This window comes from Neltuma alba, unplaced genomic scaffold (assembly GCF_004799145.2).
Source record: "Neltuma alba isolate B1F8T4 unplaced genomic scaffold, ASM479914v2 tig00005577_pilon, whole genome shotgun sequence".
Lineage (NCBI taxonomy): Eukaryota > Viridiplantae > Streptophyta > Magnoliopsida > Fabales > Fabaceae > Neltuma > Neltuma alba.
Genome location: NW_021634163.1, coordinates 7573 through 19716, shown reverse-complemented (window position 1 = coordinate 19716; position 12144 = coordinate 7573). Strand labels below are relative to the sequence as shown.

At 36.5% G+C, this 12144-nt stretch overlaps 1 protein-coding gene across 1 annotated transcript; it reads left to right on the top strand.

Moving 5' to 3' along the window:
* Positions 1-8768: 8768 nt before the first annotated feature.
* Positions 8769-11939, top strand: LOC114748041 (probable aldo-keto reductase 2). Its single transcript, XM_028936397.1, has 5 exons — positions 8769-8981; positions 9079-9280; positions 10139-10310; positions 10432-10534; positions 11418-11939. Exons 1-5 carry the CDS (start codon positions 8769-8771, stop codon positions 11757-11759), a joined length of 1032 nt encoding a protein of 343 aa, XP_028792230.1. The 3' UTR covers positions 11760-11939.
* The last annotated feature ends 205 nt before the right edge of the window (positions 11940-12144 follow it).

Here is a 12144-nt window from a genome sequence, read left to right as displayed (position 1 = left end):
TTTGACCGTTGGGAATTTCTAGCGGTTCGGTCCAAAAACCGCTAGAAATTTCTAGCGGTTTTGTGGTAAACCGCTAGAAATTCTCGGTCTATATAAACCCCCCCACTCTCACTTCTTCAAGCGTTCTTGAAGCGAAGCTTTGCAGAATTTTCTCCACAAACATATTCGAGTTCTGATTCAGTTGCAGATCCTTATTTTCAGGTAAAAATAGTAATTTATTGATAAATAATTTTTATTTTATGTTTTATTTTATTTAATTTATTATGTTGTAGCTTATAAATAATTTTTCTTTTTATTTTATTTATAAATAATTACTATTTGTTGTTATTAGGATGACTCGTCGACACGGGAAAGACCCAGTTGATCCTGAGAGAGCTGGACCCAGTGAGGTTCATCATGATGCTGGTGAGCCATTCCCCAGCATTCATGACTACGATCTTAGCGAGGAGGATATCCTCAGTTTTATGGAGCAGGATGATGTTGAGCGGACTGAGGAGGCTCATTTTACTGGGGATGAACAACCCCATGCTGATGCTGATGCTGCTGACGAGGAGGAGGAGGAGGAGCAGGATCAGGGGAATGAGTATCCCCAGGCTGCGCAGCGTCCTGCTCCGAGACGTCAGGCTGGTTATGAGGTGGAATTTGTCGGTAAGTATTTATTTAACTTTTTAAAATTTTGATCAGTATTTAATTTATATAGAAATTGTATTAATTTATTGATATATAATTTATTTCTTAATTAAATTTTGCAGACACTGAGGGGAACAGGTCCTATCGGAGGCTGACAGCCAGAGAGCTGTCTATGATGACGAGCGGACGAGTGGTTGTGCCGCTCAATGAGTTGGGCCAACCGACGAAGAAAGGTGGCCAGTTGTACAATAAGTACGTACGCCTCCTTGGTCAGCAGTGGACGCTGTTCCCCATCTACGTGCAGGACTGGAAGAAGATCACCTCAGACAAGAAGCAGCAAGGCTGGGAAATGATGAAGGTAATATAAAATTGTTATTTATAATTTTTTTTAATTTAAATAATGATTATATATTTTTTTCAAATAATTTAATTGTTTGATTATAATTTTTTATTTATTTAATTTGTTTGTTATTTATAATATTTTTAAAAGTAGTTAAATGAATATATATATTTTTTATTTAAATTATTTAAAAGTAGTTAAATGAAAATAATTTGTTATTGATTCATTAATTTATTATTTATAATAATTTAAATTTAGTTGAGTAAAAATATTTTTTCATTTAAATTACTTAATTGTTTAATTATTATTTGTTTTTGATTAATTTATATTTTATTTATAATATTCTTAAATTAGTTAAAACTAATTATTTGTTTTTGATTATTGAAATTGCTTAATTATTTGTTGTAATTTGTTATTTAGTTAATTTATTATTTTAATCATAGAGTAAATTATTCTGGGGGAGGAGTTGAGGGCTGACACGATCAAGAGGCTTGGGATGACATGGAAGAACAGGAGGGCTGACCTGTGGAGGGAGAAGAAAGGTGACGGGACGAGGCCCCTCCAGGAGATACTGGCAGATGTACCTGGTGGAGTCCCAGACCAAGACTGGTCCAGTTACGTCTATTTTAGGATGACGGCTGACCAGATGGTATGATAATATTGTATTAATTATAATTTCTTTATTTTTTATCCGACTTGACTCATTTAATTTAATTTTTTTTATATTTTGCTTCAGGCTCTTTCTAGGAGAAATGCTGGGAGCGTCAGGCATCAGACGATACGTCATAGGGCTGGATCCAGGAGCTTTGCAATCACTTATGACGAGATTGTGAGTACTTGAAATAAATTTATTAAATATGTATATGTATTAATTTGTAACTAATTATTTCTTTGATTTCATTTACAGAGGGAAAAGATACGGCAGGAGCGGGGATACACGGCCACTTATGGCGAGATGTGGCCGATGGTGTATAGACCCCGAGACGGGCGTGCGTCGGATGAGGTTGAGGAGATAGCGGTAAGTAATAAATTAAATATTAATATAATATCACAGTGTAGATATCATTATATTATAATTAACTTCTTTATATTAATTTTGGTAGGCACGAATGACTTAGGTCAATTCCGAGTTGCGTGAGTCTCAGGGGTCTGCCTTGGATCCCACCGCCTCACTTTTAGCGGGTCGTGGCCAGCCGCAGCACCCTGGTCGAGTTAGCGGGCTTGGACTTGGACCTACACCGACTAGGTTGCCCCGCTCAAGTGGCGCTGGCCCTTCATATACTGCTGGGAGCTCTCATGCGAGTGCGAAGCGGCCGGGTTCCTCATCCTCAGAGGAATTGCGAGAGGAGCTCAGACAAGAGTTCGAGGCCAGGATGGAGGCCAGGATCGTGGAGCGTGATCGTCAGCTGCAGGAGCGTGATCGTCAGCTCCAGACGCAACTTGACCAGCTCTTGGCAGCTGCTACGGCTCTGCGTCATGGTGGTCAGTATAGCTCCAAACATCTCGGTTCCAAGCCTCTTTATTCTGGGTGTACAAAGTATTCGAAGTTGTCATTCTTGGTGAGGCTGTATCACATCAAATGCTTGTGCGGTATGACTGACAAGGCGATGTCTATGTTGCTGGAATTAATGGGAGATGCTTTCCCCCAAGCTGAATTCCCTCCATCTTTTTACGAAGCAAAAAAGATTATTAACAAGCTTGGCTTGAACTATAAGAAGATAGATGCATGCCCAAACGACTGTATGCTATACTGGGGAGATGATGCCAACAAAGAGATTTGTACGAGATGCAAGACGTCACGCTATAAGTCGGTACGGAAGGGCAAGAAGCAAAAGAAGAAACCGGCCAAATTCTCAGGTACAAATTATTACAGCGTGTTACTTGTTCCATCTCTAAAAATATTCGATATTTGAAATTCTTAAAACAATTGATTATGTCATCAATTTTTTTAAATTGAGTCAATATTTAGTATTTAAATATTCGGTATTTTAAATTTTTAATATATTATTTTCTTAGATACTTTCCTTTGAAACCACGGTTGCAAAGAATGTATATATCATCAAAAATGGCTCAACACATGAGGTGGCACGCGACTGAGGAAAATCTAGATGGTAGGTTATGGCACCCACGAGACTCGGAGGCGTGGAAAGCGTTTGATGCGAAATTTCCAGACTTTGCCAATGATCCTAGAAATGTACGTCTTGCATTGGCAACCGATGGTTTTAATCCCTTCGGAAACATGAGCACAAGTTACAGTATCTGGCCGGTGGTGTTAATTCCATACAATCTACCACCTTGGATGTGCATGAAGCAGAGCTCCTTTTTGCTTTCCATGATCATTCCTGGCAAGAAAGCACCAGGAAATGATATTGACGTATACTGCAACCGTTGATACACGAATTGATCGACCTATGGACGAATGGTGTTGAGGCATATGACTCACATGACAAGCAACTATTCAATCTCCGTGCAGCCTTGATGTGGACAATAAGTGAAAGGTTGCACAATAAGTGATTTTCCCGGTTTGGGAACTTTGTCTGGCTGGAATGTGCATACTGGGTTGGCCTGTCCTGAGTGCAATTTTGATTCTGTGCCATGTCGCCTTCCACACAGTCGCAAGTGGTGTTTTATAGGACATCGACGGTTCCTTGATTCCAAGCACAGACTTAGATTGCAACGGATTCGCTTTGATGGGAAACAGGAGAAGAGAGATCCTCCTGTTACTTTGTCTAGTATGGATATTTTGCAGTAGTTAGAAGATGTTCATGTCGAGTTTGGTAAGAGTGTGGATCCCGAACGATTGGGACGACGATCTCGTGGGACATCTGATACGCAACCTATGCAATGGCGGAAGAGAAGCATATTTTTCACTCTTCCTTATTGGGAATCTAATTTGCTACAACACAGTTTGGATGTTATGCACATTGAAAAAAATGTGTGCGATAATGTGCTATATACGTTGCTCAATGAAGCTGGAAAGTCCAAAGACCATCTCGCAGCTAGAAAAGATTTACGGGCCTGGGGAATTCGTGAAGAGGCTTGGCCTGATGAAAACGACAAGTTTCAGCCAGCTAAATTCACCTTGACAAAGCAGAACAAGGATATCTTCCTCTCGACGTTGAAGAACATAAAAGTACCAGATGGATATTCTAGCAACATCTCAAGGTGTATCGATCTGTAGGCTCGAAAGGTTACTGGGTGGAAAAGTCATGACTCTCATGTTCTTATGCAACAGTTACTTCCATTGGCCTTGAAAAACACACTTCCTTCTGATGTATCGGTGGTTTTGGTAGAATTATGTTCATTTTTCAAGAAGTTGTGTGCGAAGGTCTTGGTAGCGGAAGAGCTTGATCAGCTGCAAAATAAAATTATTCTTACACTTTGTCACTTGGAGATGATATTTCCTCCATCATTCTTTACTGTTATGGTTCACTTGACTGTCCACGTTGTTCGAGAAGCAAAGGTTGCTGGCCCAGTTCACTATCGATGGATGTACCCTATAGAGAGGTACTAGATTATCTTTTATTCCTGCCTCTTTAAATTTCACATTGTTCTTTCATTTACTCGTAATTATTAATGCAATTTTAACTTACAGGTACTTGGGAAAATTAAAATCATATGTTAGGAATAAGGCATGGCCTGAGGGGTCAATAGCAGAAGGTTATTCCGGAGATGAGGTCCTAACTTTCTGTTCGAGGTACTTTGATGACATGGAGACATCTTTTACCGCCCGCGTCGCGTAGATGATTCTCCTCCTGGTCCTTCCACGTCAACTTTATTTCCTCTTGTTGGGAAACCAGTTGGAGGATATGAATTCTTCAGACTCACTCCTACAGAGAAACTCCAGGCACACAGACACGTTTTGATAAATTGCAGCCAAGTTGAACCCTTCATGCAGTAAGTATATATATATATCATATAAGCTCACTAGCTTTTACACTTTATATTTGTTTCTTACTGACTCTTCTAACAAATTACACTTTACTATAGTGAGTTTAGAAGTTATCTCAGGCGTCAGCTACGGGGCCGTGCGCGTTCTGCTGACATTGATAAAAGAGTCCACAAAGAGTTTCCCAGTTGGTTTACACGTCGAATACGTAATGACAACAGCCCATACACAAATGAATTCAAAGCTCTTTCTCTCGGTCCGTTAGACCATGCACGAAGGTTTACCGCGTACAATGTCAACGGCTTCAAGTTCTGTACGGTTGGACGTGATCAGGGATTGCTCACACAAAACTCTGGAGTTTGCGGGACATTCGGAACGAGATGTTATGCTAGCAGTAGTGATGGCGATATGCGCTTTGGAGGCGTCACTTACTATGGAAAGCTAATTGACATTATTGAGTTGAGTTACCAGCTTTTCACCGTGACACTGTTCAAGTGCTCCTGGGCAAATACGACAACTTCACGGGGACTCGCTACTGACCATTTGGGCATCACCTCAGTTAATTTCTCTAGACTTATTCATACGGGGGCATCTGAAGATGATGAGCCATATATCCTTGCTTCTGAGGCACACCAAATTTACTATGTCGAGGACGAGAAACATAAAGACTGGAATATGGTCCTTCACCTCAAGCCACGAGATCTTTATGATATAGGTGATGGTGACATTATTTACGACAGTGAACCCTTCCAACCCTCGAATTTTGAAGACTTCTTTCCTCAAGGAGATGATAATTTGCCAATTATCAGGTACACGTCTTTTCTTAAATTATTTAAATAATTAACTACTAATTACTAATTTTTCCAAATACATTATAAATTTAACAAATTTTTTTAAAATGTGTCCTTTCAGGCCGGATGATGATGGAGAATAGCAGCATCCAAAATAAATTATTTAAAAAATTTTCCTTCCATAAATACATATGTATAAATTAAAATTCGTACAGTTTTTTTAAAAATAAAAAATTTTTAATTTGTAGTGGTTACATAACCGCTACAAATTTATTTTACGAAATTGTAATTTGTAGCGGTTATTAACCGCTACAAATACATATCCATAAATTAAAAAATAAAAAAACTAAATTTGTAGCGGTTAATAACCGCTACAAAATATAAGCGCTACAAAATACTAGCGCTTATATATACGCTAGAAAATGACTAACAGCTACAAAATGCAATAAAACGCTACAAAAACACCGCTACAAATGTGTCGCTGATCTCTATAAATACCATATCTTCTCTACATTCATTTACTTCATCTCTTTTCTTTCCTCTCCTATTCTTCTTCATAATTCTCTCTTTTTTTCTTACTATCTCATATGGTGGTTTTTTTCTCTTTACTGTATGGTAAGTGAATTTTATTTTATAATTCATTGTATCTTTTATTTGTTTTTATTTAAAATTTACTAACATATTTATTTCTCCTTTCCTTTCAGATTTTTCTTCTCTACATTTGTCATGCCCTCCTCAACTGATTCAAATACTCATCAACCTAACACTATAGGTTCAATATTACAAAATATATCATCTTCAATTCAACTATCTTATTAAATATTCAATTAAATTATCTTATTAAATTAAATTCACTTCTTTTGACACATTCATAATTTAATTACATATTTTTTATTACAAAATTTAAATATATAAAATGTAACATATAACTAATTATACAAATTAACAAAAATTCTTCAACATAATTTATTTAATGGTTTTTAAAATTATAATATGAAAAACCATAAAATTTTTTTTCTGGCACGGTAAACATTTCTAGCGGTTCCGAACCGCTAGAAATATTTCGTCAAATTTAAATTTTGCGCCAAAATTTCTAGCGGTTCAAACCGCTAGAAAATTTTTTGCCGCCATTCCTAAAATTCAATTGGCGGGAAAATTTAATTTTCCAAAACATTTCTAGCGGTTCTATAACCGCTAGAAATTTTTTTCCGGGAACATTTTCTAGCGGTTTTATAACCGTTAGGAATGTTTCTCCTTCAGATATTTTCTAGCGGTTAGAAACCGCTAGAAAGTTTCTATCGTTTTGACCATGATGTGTAGCGGTTGCAATAACCGCTAGAAATTTTTCTTGCACCTGTTTTCTAGCGGTTTCCTTAACCGCTACAAATGTGATTTGTTGCGGTTAAAACCGCTAGAAATGTATCACTTTAACCGCTACAATTGACATTTTTTTTGTAGTGAAAGTACCTTATTGCAAAAGATTTCACTTATTTAATTACTAAATTGCCCCCATCTTTTTTCTTTAAAGTATGTGTTGGCAATTGAAATGACAGTCGTTAGCAACTTAAGGCATAATGATTAACAAATATTGCAATAGGTACTAACAACCCATGAATTAAATCTTTGTGATAAGTTGAAAAAATATGTTGTTAATATTTCCCATGATAGTTGTTAATCATTACACTTCAAGTTGTTAACGACTGCTCTTTTAGTTGTCGATGTATATTTAAAAAATGAGGACAATCTAGTATTTGAACAAGTGAAACCTCTTACAATGAGGGCTCTTGAAATTCAGATTAATTTGACAATTTAAGAATTTTTTTTGTATTTAATTTTCTTAGATGAGACCTTGACACAATTTTTCTTAATATTAAAACATTGGTAGCTCAATAGTCATTCTTTTTCTTAATTTTGGCCCAAACTATTAAGTGGTGGTGGGATGAAATCGCACTAATAGGTGGGAAGAAATTTTTTTTCAAAAGGGTGCAAGTGGAATTTGATCCGACCACCACTTTGGTAGTTTATGCCAAAACTAAAGATAACTATTTGGCTCCTAGCACTTTAGTGTTAATATAATGCAAAAAAATATATATATATATATATATATATAAAAGTTAACTCCTTAGTTTTGATTATTCATCACTCACAATTTTCACATAAGTATTGATTACATTTTAATAGGTATTAACCACTTTCATTTGGCAAGCAACAAGCCTACTCTTTTAGGTTATTTATAAGTTTTGTATAGTTAGTAACTACATTATAATAGGCACTAAAAAATTTTGTTTAGCAAGCAACAAAGCCACTCTTTCAAGTCATTCACAACTTTTATATAGATATGGACTATATTTTTATAGATATTGATAATTTTGAAATAAAAATTAACAAGTCACAATTTTAATCTAAATACTTGAGCAAATGGGGAAAAAATCATATCTTGAGGAAATGCTCCTAATTTTCAAATGGTAATAACAAACTTTCAATTCATTTAACCAATTTCATAATAAAAATTAACAAAAAGTCATTTATATTATTTTTCAATTTCAAACTACCCATTTAAGTTTTCCTTCTTTTTTTTTTGGCATTACCAACTGTTAGCTTTCAAAATTGCGATTTCATATTTTCAAATCTTTTTTGTTGTTGTTATTTTCCATTTTTTCCTCTATCTTTATAATAAAATTAACATATCAACCATATAGTTGGAAATAAACAACATATTAAGTTACCAATTTCAGAATAAAAATTAACAAAAGGACATTTATGTCATTTTGTTTCAGTTTCAAAATGGCCATTCAAGTTTTTCTTCCTGTTTTTGCATTTTTAACTCTTACCTTTAATGTCAAGCTTCTTTTTATGTTATTTTGATCTTCATTGCATTAATGTTTCTAAGGATTTGACATCGAGAATCAACCAGAGGGGCCATAATAAATTACAAATCGTCAAAGTTCAGACTTTTGCAGTAACCAAAGCAAATAGAGTATTAGATTTAATGCAATGCAATGCACAATAGATGTCGCAGAACGAGGACGCGTAAGAAGCACAAGAAAGTCGAGCATTTTCCACACTATTTATTGTGCAACTTCCTTGTCACACTCAGTTGAAGCTCAGATGGTCAGAAATGGCGAAAGTGGGAAGGATCAAGTTGGGTTCACAAGGCTTGGAGGTATCGGCTCAGGGACTTGGTTGCATGAACATGTCTGGTGCCCATGGCACTCCTAAACCCGAACCGGACATGATCGCTCTCGTCCACCACGCCATCCAGAGCGGCATAACACATCTCGACACCACCGACATCTACGGCCCACACACAAATGAAATTCTTCTCGGAAAGGTGCGCTCGATTCCAAGTTATTTTTTACTTTGTTGCTTCTTCGCGTTTGTTCATTCTGTGGGCTTATGACGAGTTGAGTGTGAATTTCTTCGTCCAGGCTTTGAAGGGAGCTTTGAGGAATAAGGTTGAATTGGCCTCCAAATTCGGAGTCAGTTTTGCCGACGGCAAGGCTGACATACTTGGTGATCCTGCATATGTGAGAGCGGCATGTGAGGCGAGCTTGAAGAGACTGGAGGTCGATTGTATTGATCTCTACTACCAGCATCGTGTTGATACTCATGTGCCTATTGAAGTCACGGTTCGTCTTTGGATATTCTTTTCTCTGAGTAAATTGCAGTTTTTATGTTTGATATAAAATCAGTTTCACCTTGCATTGTCGTTAAAATTTGGATACAAGATAGATAGGCTGTTGAGTAATACACCTTTCATGTGTCCCGCATCCAAGTTTTAACGAAAATAATCATGCGATTCATTGCTACATGTTTGTTTCACTTATAATTTGAATTTTATCTTGTTCCAATGGAGTTACTTTGATTGAACTAGTAGACATTAATGAGAACTTAATCCTGGTAATAGTCATATGATACCATGAAGATGCGTTGACCCCCACCCTGACAATAAATTATCGTAGTAACTTTCACATATTTATGTTGGCTCACTTGTAACAAAATAGAAGCAAAATTGATGAAATGAGATATCTTACACCGGGGGAGGCTAACAGATTTGGACCAAAACGCCGGGATTAATTTGCAATATGGCATATTATACGTATAATAAAAAACCTTAATCCTTGATTTAGTTAGCACTGTGTGAGATTGCAGCAGATTGAGAACTATCATTCTAGGCTCTGGCTTCTTAGTTATACTATATATAATATATATGCAGAATCATGTATAATGCTCATGCCCAGTGATTCATGTTTTCACTATAAAGGTATATCTGTGATTCTTTGCAGCTAAGTACTTTTGTGAATCTGCAATTTATCTTATCTTCCATCACTTTTCAAAAAGATGCATAATTGACATGCGTCCATTTCAACATGTGCATGGTCTAGCTGAAAAAAGCATGCCCTATAAGTTTTGTGTGTTAGCATATATAAAAATCTACTTGTACGATACCGTACTGTAGACTTACTTTCATGTTATTTATTCTAAGATTGGGGAAACTGAAAAAACTTGTTGAGGAGGGGAAAGTTAAATACATTGGCTTGTCTGAGGCCTCAGCTTCAACAATCAGAATAGCACATGCTGTTCATCCTATAGCAGCTGTGCAGTTGGAGTGGTCCTTGTGGGCAAGAGATGTGGAGGAAGACATAATTCCAACTTGCAGGTGAGTTTGGAACTATTAAATTCGCTAATTATAATATCTGTCATTTCTCTCTACTGTGGTTTTTGATTAAAATTTGTGTTTAGTTTTGCAACATCTGATTTTGCATTTGCGAAATTCTCAGAGAACTTGGCATTGGAATTGTAGCGTACAGTCCTCTTGGACGAGGATTCTTTTCATCAGGAGCAAAGTTGGTTGAAAGCTTTCCAGAGAATGACTATCGGAAGGTCTGCGTTTATTCTAATATGCACATCATTACACCATGGTTCCATTTGTGATAATAAACTAGCTTAGCTTCTAGTGTGAAAGTCAATAGTTCTCAGCTTCTCCTAACCTTTTGTGTCCTTCAATTTCAATTGTAGTTTTACCATTCAAGAGTAAATAGCAGTAAAGTGTCATTGTTAAATTAGTTGATTAACGGTCTTGTGGATTTTATAATTATATTCGCATAATAGTATAATACAACAATTGCATTCACAAGCATGAGTTTGTTTATAAACATGCATAACCTGGATAAATTATGAAGATAAGAACACAATCTTGAGTAATGCCAATGCTTATCTCTCTTGACAAATCTTGAGTAATGTCATGATTTCTGGAAAAGAAAAACATTGTTAAATTGCTTAGCTCCCACGTTAATTTCAAGCCTGATTTTTCCTTCTACACTTCCGGTCTTTTGTTCCATTTTTCCCTCTCAATTAGTTTAAGCTTTGAAAATTGAGGTCTGAACCCTGAGAGATTGCATGATTAAACCCTGACAGAAGAGAAATTGACTGGAAATATTACATGGATTGAGAGAAGGTATCATGATGCATCTTTATTTGGATTTTTTGCTTTCCTGGGTTGATCATGAAAACAAAAACTTGTTTCTATCCATCCAGTTTATGCCTAGGAGGCTTATAGATATAATTTCAATCAATAGGGAACTGGCTGTTGCCTTGCCATATGACAATCCTCTTCTTAAGGTTGAGATACAAAATTTGTTCTCCCTGACACTTTGTTTCAATGTAAATGATGGACACAATTCTATATCTATGGTTGAAACATCCTTGTTGATAGATTGACATTGAGATATAATCTTATTCGTGTATCAATTGTACCCCATTTCAGCGACTGCCGAGATTCTATCCCGAAAACATGGAGCACAATAAGATTATATTTGAGAGGGTTAATGAAATGGCTACAAGGAAGGGATGCACTCCATCCCAGCTAGCACTGGCCTGGGTTCATCATCAGGGCAATGATGTGTGCCCTATACCAGGAACCACCAGAATTGAGAACCTGAACCAAAACATTGGGGCTTTGTCAGTTAAGCTCACTCCAGAAGAAATGGCAGAGCTTGAGTCTTTCGTTTCTACTGATGCGATCAAGGGCGAAAGATCTGTTCTTGGACTAGCTACATATAAGGACGCTGACACTCCCCCTCTTTCTTCCTGGAAAGCTGCTGCATAAAATAGTTTATTCCTTACACTTTGTGTATTCAGTACTTGCTGTTGCTACCTTAAGCAGACTGATCAGCACAAGAGGTATCCTTGCCTCAAAGGAGTTGTTATATTAGTCCTTCTAGCTTGAGGGCAAAGGGAGATGGATGGTATTTCGGCATTTAATAGGGACACTATGTGGATTTTCAATACTGCCCTCAAAACTAAAACTGGCATTTCAGCAGCCATTATGATCAGTTTGAATTGTATAATACTCCTTCGGTCCTAAATATAAGACTTAATTAGGGAGTTGATATTGATCTTATATGTAAGATTTATTTCACATGTTTATCGATTTTTTCCTAAACTAACCTTATTGATATTCTCCCAACAATCAAGTAGGAGAGAGAGAATTA